At 54.9% G+C, this 13458-nt stretch overlaps 2 protein-coding genes across 2 annotated transcripts in view; both read left to right on the top strand.

Annotated features, from left to right (window-relative positions):
- Rtfdc1 (replication termination factor 2 domain containing 1) overlaps positions 1-6736 on the top strand; it is a 34790-nt gene extending 28054 nt beyond the window's left edge. The window contains exons 6-9 of the mRNA XM_005392267.2: positions 2183-2296; positions 5707-5761; positions 5871-5966; positions 6198-6736. Of these exons, the coding sequence (XP_005392324.1) occupies positions 2183-2296; positions 5707-5761; positions 5871-5966; positions 6198-6376 (444 nt within the window). The 3' untranslated portion in view covers positions 6377-6736. The remainder of the gene's footprint in view (positions 1-2182; positions 2297-5706; positions 5762-5870; positions 5967-6197) is intronic.
- A 1673-nt stretch (positions 6737-8409) lies between these two features.
- Positions 8410-11216, top strand: LOC102008469 (protein FAM209B). Its single transcript, XM_005392264.2, has 2 exons — positions 8410-10036; positions 10873-11216. The coding sequence occupies exons 1-2, from the start codon at positions 9785-9787 to the stop codon at positions 11131-11133; spliced, it is 513 nt and encodes a 170-aa protein (XP_005392321.1). The 5' UTR covers positions 8410-9784; the 3' UTR covers positions 11134-11216.
- The last annotated feature ends 2242 nt before the right edge of the window (positions 11217-13458 follow it).

Raw genomic sequence — 13458 nt, 5'->3', positions numbered from 1 at the left:
CAGCTATTGGGGGCCTCCGTTCCGTGTTCTTAGGGGATATAAACATGTAGGCAGAATTCTTTGTTCCCTCTTGGCGCTTCCCTGCTGGCTTTATTTTAAGTACTTTAAAAAAAAAAATGGCATTTAGGGGTCATGTGAATACAGAATTATAAGTGTATATAAGCATTTCTACACAGAAACTAAAGTAACTGTGGGTCTTCCTTTCTAGGAAAGTTATGATTTATTGAACTTTTCTCCATTTCTGATCACCTAAGTCTCTAAGCATTAAATTACGAGTGATAAAAGAAGCAGATTTTGGAGTGGACACGCATTCCGGTTACAGAGAGCGCAGCCCCTGGAGCCAGCTGCTGCCCTGAGCTCAGCCTGCAGGAGGGCCGGCCTGGCGCTGGCACTGTGGATGGAACCCGCTTTCTGCCTGCCTCTCACCTGCCCTTTCGGAGTGAGCCGTGCACCCAGGCTCCCTGGGCGGTGTGAGTCGGGCAGGTGACAGCGCTGCGCGGTGCCCAGTGTCCAGGGACACTCCTCTTGGGTCAGGAGCTGAGGGCCCTGAGTGTGAGGGGACTTGCGACTCTAGAGAAAGAGCGGGCCCCGCTCACCCCTGCCCTGCTGCATTTCCCTGTCTCCTCACGAGACTCGGGCAGGTGCGGGCGTCCGTCCTGAGCACGGCCCAGACTTCAGCGGTGGGCTCAGAGGCCGAGGAGGCTGGGGCTGCGGGTGCCCTGCCCGAGGACGGGCTGTTCTCAGCCTTTCTGTTTAGCTGAGCTTTGCCGGCTGGTGTGTAGAGGGGTTGGATGAACCGCTTGTCCCCTCTGCTGCAGGTGCTTTCTCTCCGCCTGCTTACAGTGCTGTGCACTGACTTTGCCGTGTGGGAGTTTGTCAGCTTACCTGGCAAACCGTGCTCGCTTGACAGCTTCTGCCTTTTTCTTGCTTTGCAGGACCGTGCTTGTCCTAGTCCTAAAGCGTGTTTTCTGACCAGTTCTTTCACAGTGCTGGTTCTCTTTGCGGTGTCAGGTGCTACCCAGGGTTTCCCAGCGCAGGCAGGAGTGGCGCCGTGGCCTGGGTGCCTCAGTGAAGCTGTCTAGTGGCCTCTGGCTTGTATCACAAGGGGCGGGATCGTTGCCAGGCGGTGCTCAGGGTTTGTGGGGAGCGGAGTTGCCCGCGGCTGAGGAGGGCTGCTCTGGGTCAGTGTCTTTAGGCTGAGGAAGCCAAGGCTGGAGTGCGGGGCCGCACGCTCCGTGTGGCCTGGACAGATAGCACACGAGCCTCGTGCCAGTGTCGGAGCGGACACCCGCCAGTCCTTGCTGCTTCCTGTCACTCCTGCCCCAGCCCTGCTGCACAGGGTCCCGGCTGTGCGCCACGCGCAGGGGCCGCGGAGTGAGGACGGCACCGCCCGCCAGCGTGCTGCGCAGCGGGCAGAGCGCCAGGGCCTCACGGGCTGAGGGGCAGAGGTGGCGGAGCTGCCAGCCTGGTCCCAGGTGGCTCTGAGGAGGTGGTCGCTCCCTCATGAAGCCGTGAGCACGGACACGCCTGACACCAGGACGCTGTCGGGTGGGGTCTGGACCAAGCTCACAGCCTGGGGCTGCAAGGCCCAGCTGGGCTGAGAAGGCCTTTGGGAGCGAGGCTGCCGTTGTTCTCTCAGCGCGGTGCCCCTGCAGTGTGGTGGGGAGGACCCGCAGCAAGGTGGGTCGTAGAGTTTGGAAGAATCCTCCTCTTCCTTATGTTCTGCTGCTCTTCAAGGGCACCGAGGGGGCACGGCCCGGCCACACAGTGCTGGGACAGGCTTCTGTCCTGCAGTGCCCGGCAGCACATCGGAGCCTAGGGCTTTTGCTGGGAGCTGGTTACGTACCCTCGGCTCAGCACATACCAGGATTCCAGACACAGAGAAGAAATGCATAAACCACATTATACGAAGTCTGGGCCCTTTGCGTCCCCCGTGTCAGCTAGGAAGTGGTAGGGGCCCTTCCTGCACTGCCGGCAGGCCCTTCCAGGTGGCTCCCTCAGGCTGCTAGGCTGGCACTTTCCTGGGCACGTGTACTCCCCAAAGCAAGACTTGCACCTCAGAGCTGGCCAGGCCACGATGCATGGGAAGCCAGCAAAAGCTGCGGGGCGATGCTGGGGGCGAGAGGGGGGACTCGGGTGGCTTCTGCTCTCCTGGTGACGGACTCTGGCTCTTGCCCTCCAGTGCGGGGCTGCCTTCCAGGAGGATGACGTCATTGTGCTCAACGGCACCAAGGAGGACGTGGAGATGCTGAGGAAGAGGATGGAGGAGAGGCGGCTGAGAGCGAAGCAGGAGAAGGTAACGGAACGGAGGCTTTGTGTCCACCCCTCGCCTCCCTCGTGGTTGAAAACGGGTGTGCGGGTTGAGCCCAGCCTCACAGTGAAGCGGGAGGGAGGGCACCTCCGTAGGACGTGGGTGCAGGAGGGAGGCGGCGCAGAGCCTAGCGAGCCCTCAGGGAAGGCGGCGACCATGACCTCTACTGTCACTTTAGAGGAACTCATGCTCAGTTTTCGTAGCTCGTGAAACAAAGGGGCAGTGGAAAGGCACCACCGTCCCAGCAAGTCCACACATCTGAATGCGTACGGAGCCCCCGCAGCCTGCGTTCCAGCCGGCCTGGGGGCCGTGGGGGCCCACACTTCCTCCCTCCCCCAGAGCAGTGGGCGCAGCCCTGGAGGACGCGGGACGGCAGGCGCTCGGCGTTGTGTCACAGTGGGCGCGGCCCGCGGGGTGCAGAGCTGGGGCTCGCGTCCTGCTCCAGGGCTCGGCACCGCGTTCTGGAAGCAGCAGAAGCACTGCTCGGTGATGCAGCGTGACAAACAGGCCCAGCAGTTGGTCAGTGAAGAAAGCAGGCCGGCGACGTAGCTCAGGGGCACAAGCGCCGGCCTGGCAAGCGCAAGGTCCTGAGTTTGATTCCTGGTACCAAAAATAAAAAGTAAATTCAAAACAATCACTCAGGGGTGAGAGTGTAGCCCAGGGGGAGAGCACTTGCTTAGTGTTCGTGAAGTCCTGGGTTTGAGCCTCCGTGTCACCAAAAAAAGGCCATCGGTTGTGAGTCCAGCAGTACATTTTATGATTTATTAAGTGGGAACAGATATTAGTTGTACCTTGCAGGTCTTTTGTGAGTAGTAAGTTTATTTTTTTATTTATAGAAGAGTGAGGGGGGCTGGGGATGTAGCTCAACAGCACAAGTTCCTGCCTCGCAATTGCAAGGTCCTGAGTTTGATTCCCAGTACCCGCCTCCCTCCAAAAAAGAAGAATAGAAAAGTTACACTCAGGGCAGACTTGGGAGAAAACAGTGTGATCAGAACCAAAGCAGAAGGGTGCTGGAGCTGTTAGAAAACCAGTGTCGTGCCCTGAGGACGTCAACTTCTGGGGGAAAATGGCCTTAAAATCTGTCTGCATCCACTGGTTGCTGGGGTGATGATGTAAGAGTTTTTCAGAGCTTTGTTTTTTGTGTTTCTTTTGTCACAGAAGCAATTATAGGACCAGTATCACCTTGGAATAATAATAATTTGTGATTGTTACACTTAGAAAAGCTGCTGATGGAGCACATGGTAGCATTGCTATGAGGCGTAGACTCAGAAGTGTCAGAAGGGACCAGATGCAGTGGCTTTTGCTCCTTTTCTCATTTTACTTAAGTAGAAAATAACGCGTGTACGGTTCTATAGTTCAGAGTTGTGCCCAAACTTTGTGATCAAATGCAAATGTTTTGTGATGCTATTTATGTTAATACAGCATTAATGAGAATTATTATGGAGCCAGTGGTCATTAGGCCGTGCACTAAGGTGCAAATGTATGTGTGTGTTTAAGTTCCGAGTTGGTTTTCTCAATTACTCTGACTTCAACAGCAGCAGAGAGAAAGGAGAAACTAGAGGTGTCTGTGACAAAGGACAGTTCCCAGAAGGGACCTGTTTGTGCTTCGTTGCTGCCACTGAGGAGATTTTAGAAACAAACACAAAAGGGGGAAGTCCTATTCTAAGGAAGCTGCTAGAGGTGTCAGGTAGTTTCTTGAACCTTATTTTAGTGAGTTTTCCCGTCACGGGCTTCCCGCCAAGTTGGTGAAAGCCCGGTGGAACTAGCACGCCCCTCTGCAGCACACTCACAGGAGCGCCTGTCACCCTCTTAGATACTGCTGCCAAGATACAAAATATTTTCCAAATACCCCGCGGCTGGAAACGGGGCACGTTTCCTCTGTGTCTTTATTGCCGGTGCTTTTCGGACAACTCAGCTCCAATTGGAGGACTAGAAATGAATAGTTGTCTCTGTTTTTGAATTGAGTGCTGCCCTTCGTAGGTTCGCATGGGTGCATTATTACATGGGTGAAGGGAACGAGCTTTTGTTTCGTTGCAGCCCTGTAAGTCCCATTGCACATGTTACAAGTTCAGTACCATCACGTGGCAAAGGTCCTGTTAGGTTGCGAGGGACAGGGCCTTCTCAAGTAATTACACTGACATCATTAGCGCCACTGTTCAGATACTTAGGAAAATAACATTTTAAAGTACTTTAAATGAACATTGTTCTGTTCTGTACTTGAATCGGTACAAACACAGCCCTGTGATTTTAGAATGGCTAATTTATTTTTTAATTCTTACTGGCCAAAATAACTATGATGAGTAACAAAATTCTAGCGCCTAAGAATCTAACAAGAGTAATCCAGATTTATATTAGAAGAATAGTGAGCTATTCTTGCCCACGTGAATATCTGAGATGTTCTTTAGTATGTCTCCAGGCCTTACAGTTAAATAAACAAATACCAAAGTGATATAGGGGAAAGAAACTCGCAACCTGCTAGATATCTGGTTTGAGTTCATGTTCTAAAAATCAAAGAATGAATTTGAGGAACAGTGGAGGTTAAGAGCAGAATATATTTATTGAGGGAGAGAAAGCTTCTGTCGGAGAGGTGACAGAAGGGGTCCCGAATGGGTTGCGAAGGAGCCTGCCTTTTCTAGGGATTTTTATTAGAGCCAGTCCACGAGGTGAGGTGGGTCCAAGGTGGAGAAAAATGGGAAAGCACAAGGTGGGCATGAGGTGGGACAAAACTGTGGTCAACCAATTAGATTACAAGCATAATTGCTCAGGTAAAATTGACTAAACCGGCATCAAATAGGGAAGCAAGTCAGGCAAAGGGGCAGGAATGCAGAACAAGGGCCTTTCCTGTCGGGGGCTGGGTTAGTGACTCTGCCTGTTTAGAATATCAGTCCCTGTTCTTTATCCTTAGGAAGCGTTGGGGGCATTTGTTTCGTCTTTCGTCTTGAGCTCTGGCCCGCAGCAGAGGTGCCTGTCTCCCCTCGGCCTCTGCGCTGGCTCCTTCGAGGTGCCTGACTGCCTCTGACATTTCTGTCTAACTTAGTTGCTACAGCAAAAGCAGTTTGACAGCAGAGAACAAGGTACCAGGAAGGGTGAGACCTGGTACATGTTTACACTGCCTGGACTTCACGTGGGCAAGTGTAGTTTACATTTTTCACTTAACTGCTACTTAGTGAATAGTAGTCGAGGTTAACATTGGCTCTTATCAGTGAAGTTGGTCATGTTCATTTCAAAGTTTGAAGGCTGTGATTTGGGGAATACAGATGCTCCCTGAGGTGGGGCGCAGGATGAAGCCCTGCGTCACAGCTGTGTCCCCCGGGCCCGGGGAGTGCGCCCGGGTGAAGGGCCCGCGTCCCTGTCACGGGACACCCCAGCCTGCAGCGACTGCTTTCTTCTTACAGAAAACAAAGAAGCCCAAGGCAGCAGAGTCGGTTTCGAAAGCAGACGCCTTGGAAGGTAAGAGGGGAAGGGGGCCGGTGTTTACCAGTGAGACTGGGGCAGTGTCCTAGGGGGCTCCCACTTGGGCCCGGGTCAGTTTCTGTTTTGCTTCCTTTGTGTTTCACAGACTTGCCAGGGCCATCCAAAATCAAGAACGGCAAGCCCGAGGACGCTGGCCCCGAGGCCCGAGAGAAGAGAGGCGCCCCAGCTCCTTGGAGCACGGGTAAGTCTCTGCACACGGGCCTGGTGGGAAGCTCGCTCCGCAGTCAGGCTGAGCCCGCGAGTTCCCGCGGGGCGGCCAGAAGGGTCGCCGGCTCTGCCTGGAGCCCGCGGGGTGGAGCCCAGCGTGCATGTGCTTTGATCCCCAGTACCGCTGGGGAGAAAGAACGAATCCGCAGTGTTTGCGGGGAGCTCTAGGCCCAACCTGAAAGCTGTCCATCTTTCTGCTCTGCAGCCTCCAGCGGGGTGGCCTCCGGGAAGGCAGGGAAGCCCCCAGGCGGGCCCCAGAAGCGGTCCATCGCGGACAGCGAGGAGTCAGAAACCTACAAGTCCCTCTTCACCACGCACAGCTCCGCCAAGCGCTCCAAGGAGGAGTCGGCGCACTGGGTCACCCACACATCCTACTGCTTCTGAGCCAGCCAGCGCCACCGCCGGCAGTATAAAGTGCCCCGCCAGCCCCGCGCCCGCGTGCTCCCTCCTGCGGGAGCCCTGGGGGTGGGGGGCTGGGCAGCTGGCGGCCAGCATCCCCCTGCCCTGGCCTTCCCAGCTGAAATCTCGATGGCTTCGCCGCAGTCATCACAGTCTCGGGAAGCTGCCTGAGAGGAGTTTTGGATCCCGGCCCGCGGGCACCCTTGGGAGACACCTCGCGCGCACCGGGAGGGGCTGGGCCTTGTCCAGCGCTTGCGGGGAGGGCTGTGTTCTCACTTTGAACAGCCTAGAGATTAGCTGCGCACGTACTGTGATACAAAATAAAGCTGGCTGCCTTTTCTCTCACCTTTCTCCTCTCCCTTCACGCGACATTTTGCTAAAAAAATGGCAGACTTGCTGCGAGCATGGTGATGCGCACCTGTGATCCCAGAACTTAGGAGGGCAAGGCAGGAGGATCCCTGTGAGTTTGAGGCCAGCCTGGGCTACATAGTGAGACCCTGTCTCAAAAACTGCAGCCTTGCACCGACAGTGATAGCAGCGATCCCTTGAAGTCATGGGGATACCACCTCTCCTCCACAGGTTAGAGGGAGCAGAGCATGAAATTGGCACGTTTTCTGTGTCTTTGCGCGCGCTGAAGTCACTCAGCATGGAAGGTTCCCCACGGCCGCCAGCAAGGTTCTGGAGCACCCGGGCCTGGCCTGTAAGGACCTTTCGGGGGTGACCGGAGTTAGCCACCTTACTCCCCTCACCAGCATGCTGCACGGCCCAGTTAAACCACTTTGAGGGTTGTTTCTTTTTTAGTAATCTTTATTTTTTTATTTAGCTAAAATTGTTAGCATAATGCTTGCTTACTTTCCAAGGATTAATCTCCGTGTAGTCAGAGATTACTAACTAGTTTTTACCATCACATTTTAAGCAATTTTTTATTTCCCTTATTTTAGCTTTAATGAATCAATTTTGCCCTGATTTTGTGGTTGTCTTTGGTTTTGGTTTTTTAAGACGGGGTCTCACCATGTAGCCCAGGCTGGCCTGGATCTCACGACGCTCCTCCTGCCTCAGCCTCCCAAGTGCAGGGATCATGGCGTGTACCACCATGCCTGGCTGCACTGACTATCCTGAATACGTCCAGTTGTTCTCACAGACCCAGTCAGCATCCTCAGCCTCAAAACGTGAGGTCTCAGAGCTCCCAGCCCTGAGGTCTGCGATGCCTGCGCAGCCTCTAGGGACTCTGCCACCCCGGCCTACGAGTCTTCCGGAAGCAGGGAGCAGGCGCTGTGCTCGGAGGTCCCTTCCAGCCTTCCCTGTTGAGCAAAGGCATCACCCTGTAAGCAGAGCGCTGTCTGCCGCTGACTGCCCTGCCCAGGGTGCTGGCACGGCACCTGGGTGCATCTGTCACCCCACACGACACCTGGTGCACCCAAGGCAGTGGCTGGGCAAGTGGGAAGCCCGTAGCTGGCCTGGTTCTCAGGCTGCCCTCAAAGCCAGGGGCTCGGTAGCCTCTCTCATGGGCCTCGGCATCACGCGAAGCAGGACGGTGGCGGCCACCCGCTTCACAGGTGGGTTCCTGGGGCTCCTGTGTCCACTCAGCTGCACCAGGCCACGCCTCAGCCCCGTCTCTGACCCGTGCGTGCCCAGGGTCCGTCCCTGGGAGCTGGAGGCTCCTAGAGGGACACTGCCTAGCACCTCCGTCCACCCAGGCCCAGGCTCCTTGGCAGCCTCCAGGGGCCAGGACGGGGTGGGGAGCAGGGCGAGGGTCTCCAGGGCAGTCTGTGTCTCTCTCCACCGTCCTGGACTTCTAAGGCGTGAAATCAGCCTCCCCGCAGGGGCTGCCCAGTGAGTCCCTCCACTCCAGACGTGGCTCCACGGCCTTCCCAGAGTGCCCTGCTTTCCCTTGGCCCCATTCATTGAGAAGGAGCCAGACGTTTGAACACTTGCAGGAAGAAAAGGGATTCCTGTTGTCAGACACAGGAATATTTCCCAATAATAAAAAGCAGGTGTGACACACACACAAGCAGCTCTGCTGTGGGTCCTTTAAATCAAAATCAAGTCTGTTCCTGGTTCGGCGTCAGCCTGTGCCACCCGGCGGCAGGTGCCACGCTGACACCAGAGCTTCATCCTCGGAGCTTCAGGCACTGATGGGGAGGGGCCGGGGCGGTGTCCTGCCGAGGACAGACCGCCAGATGGGACACAGGACATCCCTGGCCCACAGCCGTAGACACCAGGGCCAGCTGCCCCGGAAGTGGGCCCTTCCAGGAGTGCCCTCGTGGTGGACGGGTCCGTGTGTGATGTTAGGCTTCTGATCACCCCCGAGCACCTGTGTCTCCTCGTCCTGGGCACGCGGCCTCTGGTGTAGGCGCCACCACCCCTGGCGACAGCCGTGTCCCCGCAGCAGGAGTGCAAGGGGCCCCTGTGGGTCTCACAGGCTCTCAGAGCCTCTTCATCGATACCTGAAGCTCAGCACAGTGAAGGAGCTGCAGAAGGTCCCCCAGTCCGAGCGGCGCTTTAGAACGGGCGCTGCACGGTGAGCCCCAAGCAGCATTTCCTGTTGCGTGTCATTTCTGCAGAGTGGCACTTTCAGACACACTGGTAAGTCTGGGTTAATCCCTGGCTTGGGCTGAGCTGTCACACAGGGTGTGTCTCACCCTGGGGCCGTCGTGGCAGCCTGGGTGTCACTGCATTGCACCCAGCTGACACCTCAGGGTCTCAGCTTCTCCTTAGCGCTGTCCTTGTCATCATGGACTTAGTTATGTAGCCGTACCGGGGAGCGAGCCCAGGCCTTCACACGGAGCTAAATCCTCAGCCCTTTTTAAGCCCAGTGAGACTGGGTCTCTGCCTCGGCAGCTCGCCCAGCCGAGAGTCCCTCGGTTCCCCTGGGGCTGGCCCAGCCGTGAGGGGGGTGACATGATAGACAGCGGAAGCCCGGTGCTTCTGGAACATCTGTGTGTTGTTCACACACAGGAAGGTAAAGCTGAGGTTTTTAAGGTTCTCCTTGACACTGAGTTGTTATTTTGGGGGACGGCGCGGGCCACATGGGATGATCATGGGCTTCGAGTTGGCAGCAGTGGGCCGACACCTGTCCTGCTGGACGCAGCCCCACGGGCGATCTTTTGTCCCCCGCCCCCCACAATGTCTGGGTCCAGCATGATGAGAACAAGCCAGCAGCGCCTCCCGCAAAGCGTCAGCACTGGCGAGGAGCCGCCTTTCCACCTGGCTTCCTGACTTCCTGCTACACACCTCTCCACCTCCCTTGCGGTCCTGCCACCACTGCCCTCAAGACTGTCCCGCTCCAAGGCATCACAATGGCCACAGCCCCCCAGGCTCGGAGCTCTATGACATCACCAGTAGCCAGTGCCCTGAAGAGGACAGAGTCACCATGCACGCACACTGCTCACCATGCGGGTGCTAAGTGGGCTGCTGTTCTTGTCTCTGTACCTCTCCTACGGAGATGCCTTCATATTCTCTCTGAGGGAGAAAGCCAAGGAGCCCCCGGAGAAGGTGCCCTGTGGGGCGCACTCCCGGGTTAGACCCAACTTCCCCATGTATGCGCACGGCTGGCTGGCGAACAAGTGGCTCTGGCTCTTCTTCGTTATTGTGCTGTACATGATCCTGAAGTTTCGGGGGCACAGCGGGAAGACTAAGGCCAAGGTAAGGCTAGCTCTTTCCCTTCCCTTGTCTCTCCTTTTTCTGTCATAGTGCTGGGATTCACCCTGGGGCCTTCACACTGACTGAAGAAGTACCGTCTCGCTAAGTCTTCAAACCCGCAGAAGTTGGAAGAGCGGGGACCCCCTGTTACTGGCACAGTGTTTCCTGTCATGTGAAATTCTTGGATTTGAGGCTAGATTCAAGAACTTAGGGTGTGTTTGAGGTCAAAACTGTTCACAGAGCCAAAGTCGCTGTCCCTTGACTTTTAAAATTTCACTCTGACTTAATATAAATTCCTGAACTTATGGAAATGTTATCAGTGTCCAAGTAAAAGAAATAGAAAGCCTGTACCACGGGACAAAGGTGTAAAGCAGTAACTGCTGGTCCCCAGAGGAACTCCACAGCCCTTGTAGGTAGGAGGAGAAGGGGCAAGGGATATGGCAGTGGGTTCTCCTCTAGACAGATCTAGCACTTCATTACACGGTGTCCAGAGCCGCCAGAGCAGGAACCAGCAAACCTCCCCCCTTAAAGGGCCGGATGGTAAATAATATCAGCAGCACGGGCCACGTGGCCTGTGTGGCAGCTACTCCTAGCTCTGCCACTGTAGCCTGAAAGCAGCCATAGGTCATATGCAAATAAGTGCACGTGACTGTGTTCCAATAAAACTTTATTTTATTGGAACTGTGCTCCAGTAAAGCAGGTGTGGACCAGATTTTGCCAGTTTGCCAACCCCTGGACAAAAGCAATGATAGAAACTTAGGTGAACTCATCTTTCTCAGGACTGTGTCAAATCCAGCAAGGTCAATGGAATTATTCACCCTGAATATCTTTTTTGACAGGAGCAGAATCTTTCTGGGCTTCGAGGCAGTCCATTTCGCTCTCCACTTAAGAAAAAACAACATGGCTGCTCAAGCAAAAACCATGCGTTTACTACCTTAACCAGCTTTGAGAAGGACCTTGTGCAATTTCTGTCCAAAGTACGGAATCTTAAAGCAGTCTTGACAACTGGCAATAACACCCGGGTGCACAGCCCAGAGCTTCCCGTAGATCCGCAGAACTGTGTCACGATATATGAAGTATGGGGAGAAATGCCTGAATGAATGGATTTGTGTGTCGGCAGGAGAGAAGACGTTGGGTGTCGACAGACAATATCCAAACTAATAAAACTGTTCTGAAGAAAGGATCCCCGCATGTGAGGTCTGTCTCCTGCCACTTTAACTAGAAGAGGAAATGACTGAGACCGTAGCGCAGCCAGAGCACCGACGGGTCTGTCTATCTTTGCCTCTCTTGCTTTCTCAAGAGCTGCGGGCGGGAAGACGGGGTCTGACGGTGACATAGTAGCCACGGTGACATTCCTGACCGTGACGCAGTGGTCCCTGGGGATGGTGGGGCTGTGAAAACCTGCAGGGAAGATGCTCAGAGCGTGTTCCTGGATGTCTCTGTGACCTTCTTTATAGTATTTGATTTGTGCAAAATGGGGAACAGAGTCCTAATAACTTAAGAATTACAAAGGACAGCTTTATGAATTTAAAATGACTCAAGCTAGGCATGGTGGTGCAGGCCTGCAACCCTGGCACCTGGGAGGCAGAGGCAGGAAGATCCCAGTGAGTTCCAGGCCAGCCTGAGCTACATAGCAAGACCCTGTCTCAAAATTTAAATAGCTGGGCATGGTGGCGCACACCCCTATTCCCAGCACTTGGGAGGATTGCTGTGAGCTGGAGGCCAGCCTGGGCTACATAGTTCAAGGCTAGCCTGAACTACACAGCATGACCCTGTCTCAATCAATAAAATTTTACAAATGAAAAGATTTTATTAGAAAGAATGTGTTCTTCCCACCAGAAAATTCCCTTTATTTATTCCATCTTATGAATTCCAGATAGTAACTATTTCTTTTACCCAACTAACACTTATGTCTACAGCGAATTAATGAAACAGAAAGAGCCTCACACATTCTGTGTCTTAGGGGTTTGGGATAGAGATGAGCTATCCAGGGATTCCCAAAGTAGTTCATGGGTTCCTCATAATACGGCTATCTTGACACGGGGAATGGCTAACTCTACTTACCCTAGTCCACGGAACTCATTTATCCACCTGAGGCCCGTTTTCTGCCATCGGGGCCACCCCGAGGATTTTGTGGAGCTGTGCAGGCCTGAGTTCAGCTGGGGTCCAGGGACACCGCTGGGTGTGCCTGGTGGGGGCATCCGGAGCTCCGCCCCACCCTGCTGCTTGCCAGCCACAGCGTGTTCATTCCTGGTGTTTAAGCAAAGCCGAGACGGGAGCTGCCTGTCTCTTCCTCTCTCGTCCAGGTCACAAATCTGTGATCTCAGTGTGGGGCTGGTGTCAAGATTTTTTCCCCATTTTTCCAGGGCACTTAGACCAGCGCTTGACAAACGTCAGCTCATGGGCCAAAATCGGCCCACTTGTCCATATGGCGTGGCCCGTGGTGAGGCCCGTGGTGTGGTGTTTATTTTAAATGCCTGAAAAAATCAAAAGATGCATAAAATTTTGACACTTGTCATTTAAATTCCAGTGTCCACTGCACGTGTATCCTCCATGGCTCTTCTGTGCTGCCATGGCGAGACGAAGGAATGGGACTGGAAGTGGGGTGGCAGTGCTGCAGAAAAACCAATATCTTCTTTTGTGTTTGTTCTGGTACCGGGAATCAAACTCACGACCTTGCGCTTGCCAGGCAGGCTCCATGCCACTGAGCTAAATCCCCGGCCCCAAGAAACCCATATCAAACCAAATGGAAGACTCTGCAAGGAGGAGTTAGAAGGCAACTTCGATTACGCTAGCGGGCTGGGGAGGCCAGAGGCTCAAATCACCAGCCCAGAGTCAGGTTGGAGCTCAGTTTAAATAGGGTTTGCGAGCGAGAAGTACGAAGCTGACAGCAGGTTATTCCATGATCGGTTACCTGGCATACAAGGATCATGTCATAGATTGTCAGGTCCTGGACTGGGCCAGTCTGTCCCGGACATGAAGTCCTTGAAGCAAGTTGGAAACAAAATATATTTTTCTAACTAAAGGAAACGCAAGCTGGACACAGTCAAGTTGGCCCAGCGCGTTATCAAAGAGAAGCAGACAGTCAGGGCGGGCTCCAGGGGACAGGCAGCAGGAGCACAGCCACAGGCTGTGCACTGATCTCTAGCTCGGCTGTAACGCGCCTACAAGTCCGCTGTTCTGCGCGCGAGCCCTTCAGCGGGAGGCCTGCCGGATCTGCCCGCCTCGCCGGGCAACCTGGGGCCGCGGGCCCTTCCCGGCCCCGTCGCGCCGTGTCGGGTGCCCCCTGGTGGCCCCGAGGAACGCAGCCAGAGTCCCGCGAGCCGAGGCGGCCCAGGCGAAACCGCGAGGGCGAGCGGAGCGGTCCCGGCCAGCGCTCGGGGACACGGCTCTGTCGCCGTCCTCTGCGGGGAGGCGGTCCTCGG

Source organism: Chinchilla lanigera, unplaced genomic scaffold (genome assembly GCF_000276665.1).
Source record: "Chinchilla lanigera isolate Chin_1 unplaced genomic scaffold, ChiLan1.0 scaffold00044, whole genome shotgun sequence".
Classification (NCBI taxonomy): domain Eukaryota; kingdom Metazoa; phylum Chordata; class Mammalia; order Rodentia; family Chinchillidae; genus Chinchilla; species Chinchilla lanigera.
Note: the sequence above shows the minus strand (reverse complement) of the source record. Positions and strands in the feature narration are given on the sequence as shown.

What these genes read in the sequence shown, in the direction of transcription:
- LOC102008469 (XM_005392264.2), top strand. Translation starts at nt 9,785, where the DNA reads ATGCGGGTGCTAAGTGGGCTGCTGTTCTTGTCTCTGTACCTCTCCTAC. An exon ending in GCGGGAAGACTAAGGCCAAG is followed by an intron (nt 10,037 to 10,872) that starts GTAAGGCTAGCT and finishes CTTTTTTGACAG; the next exon opens with GAGCAGAATCTTTCTGGGCT.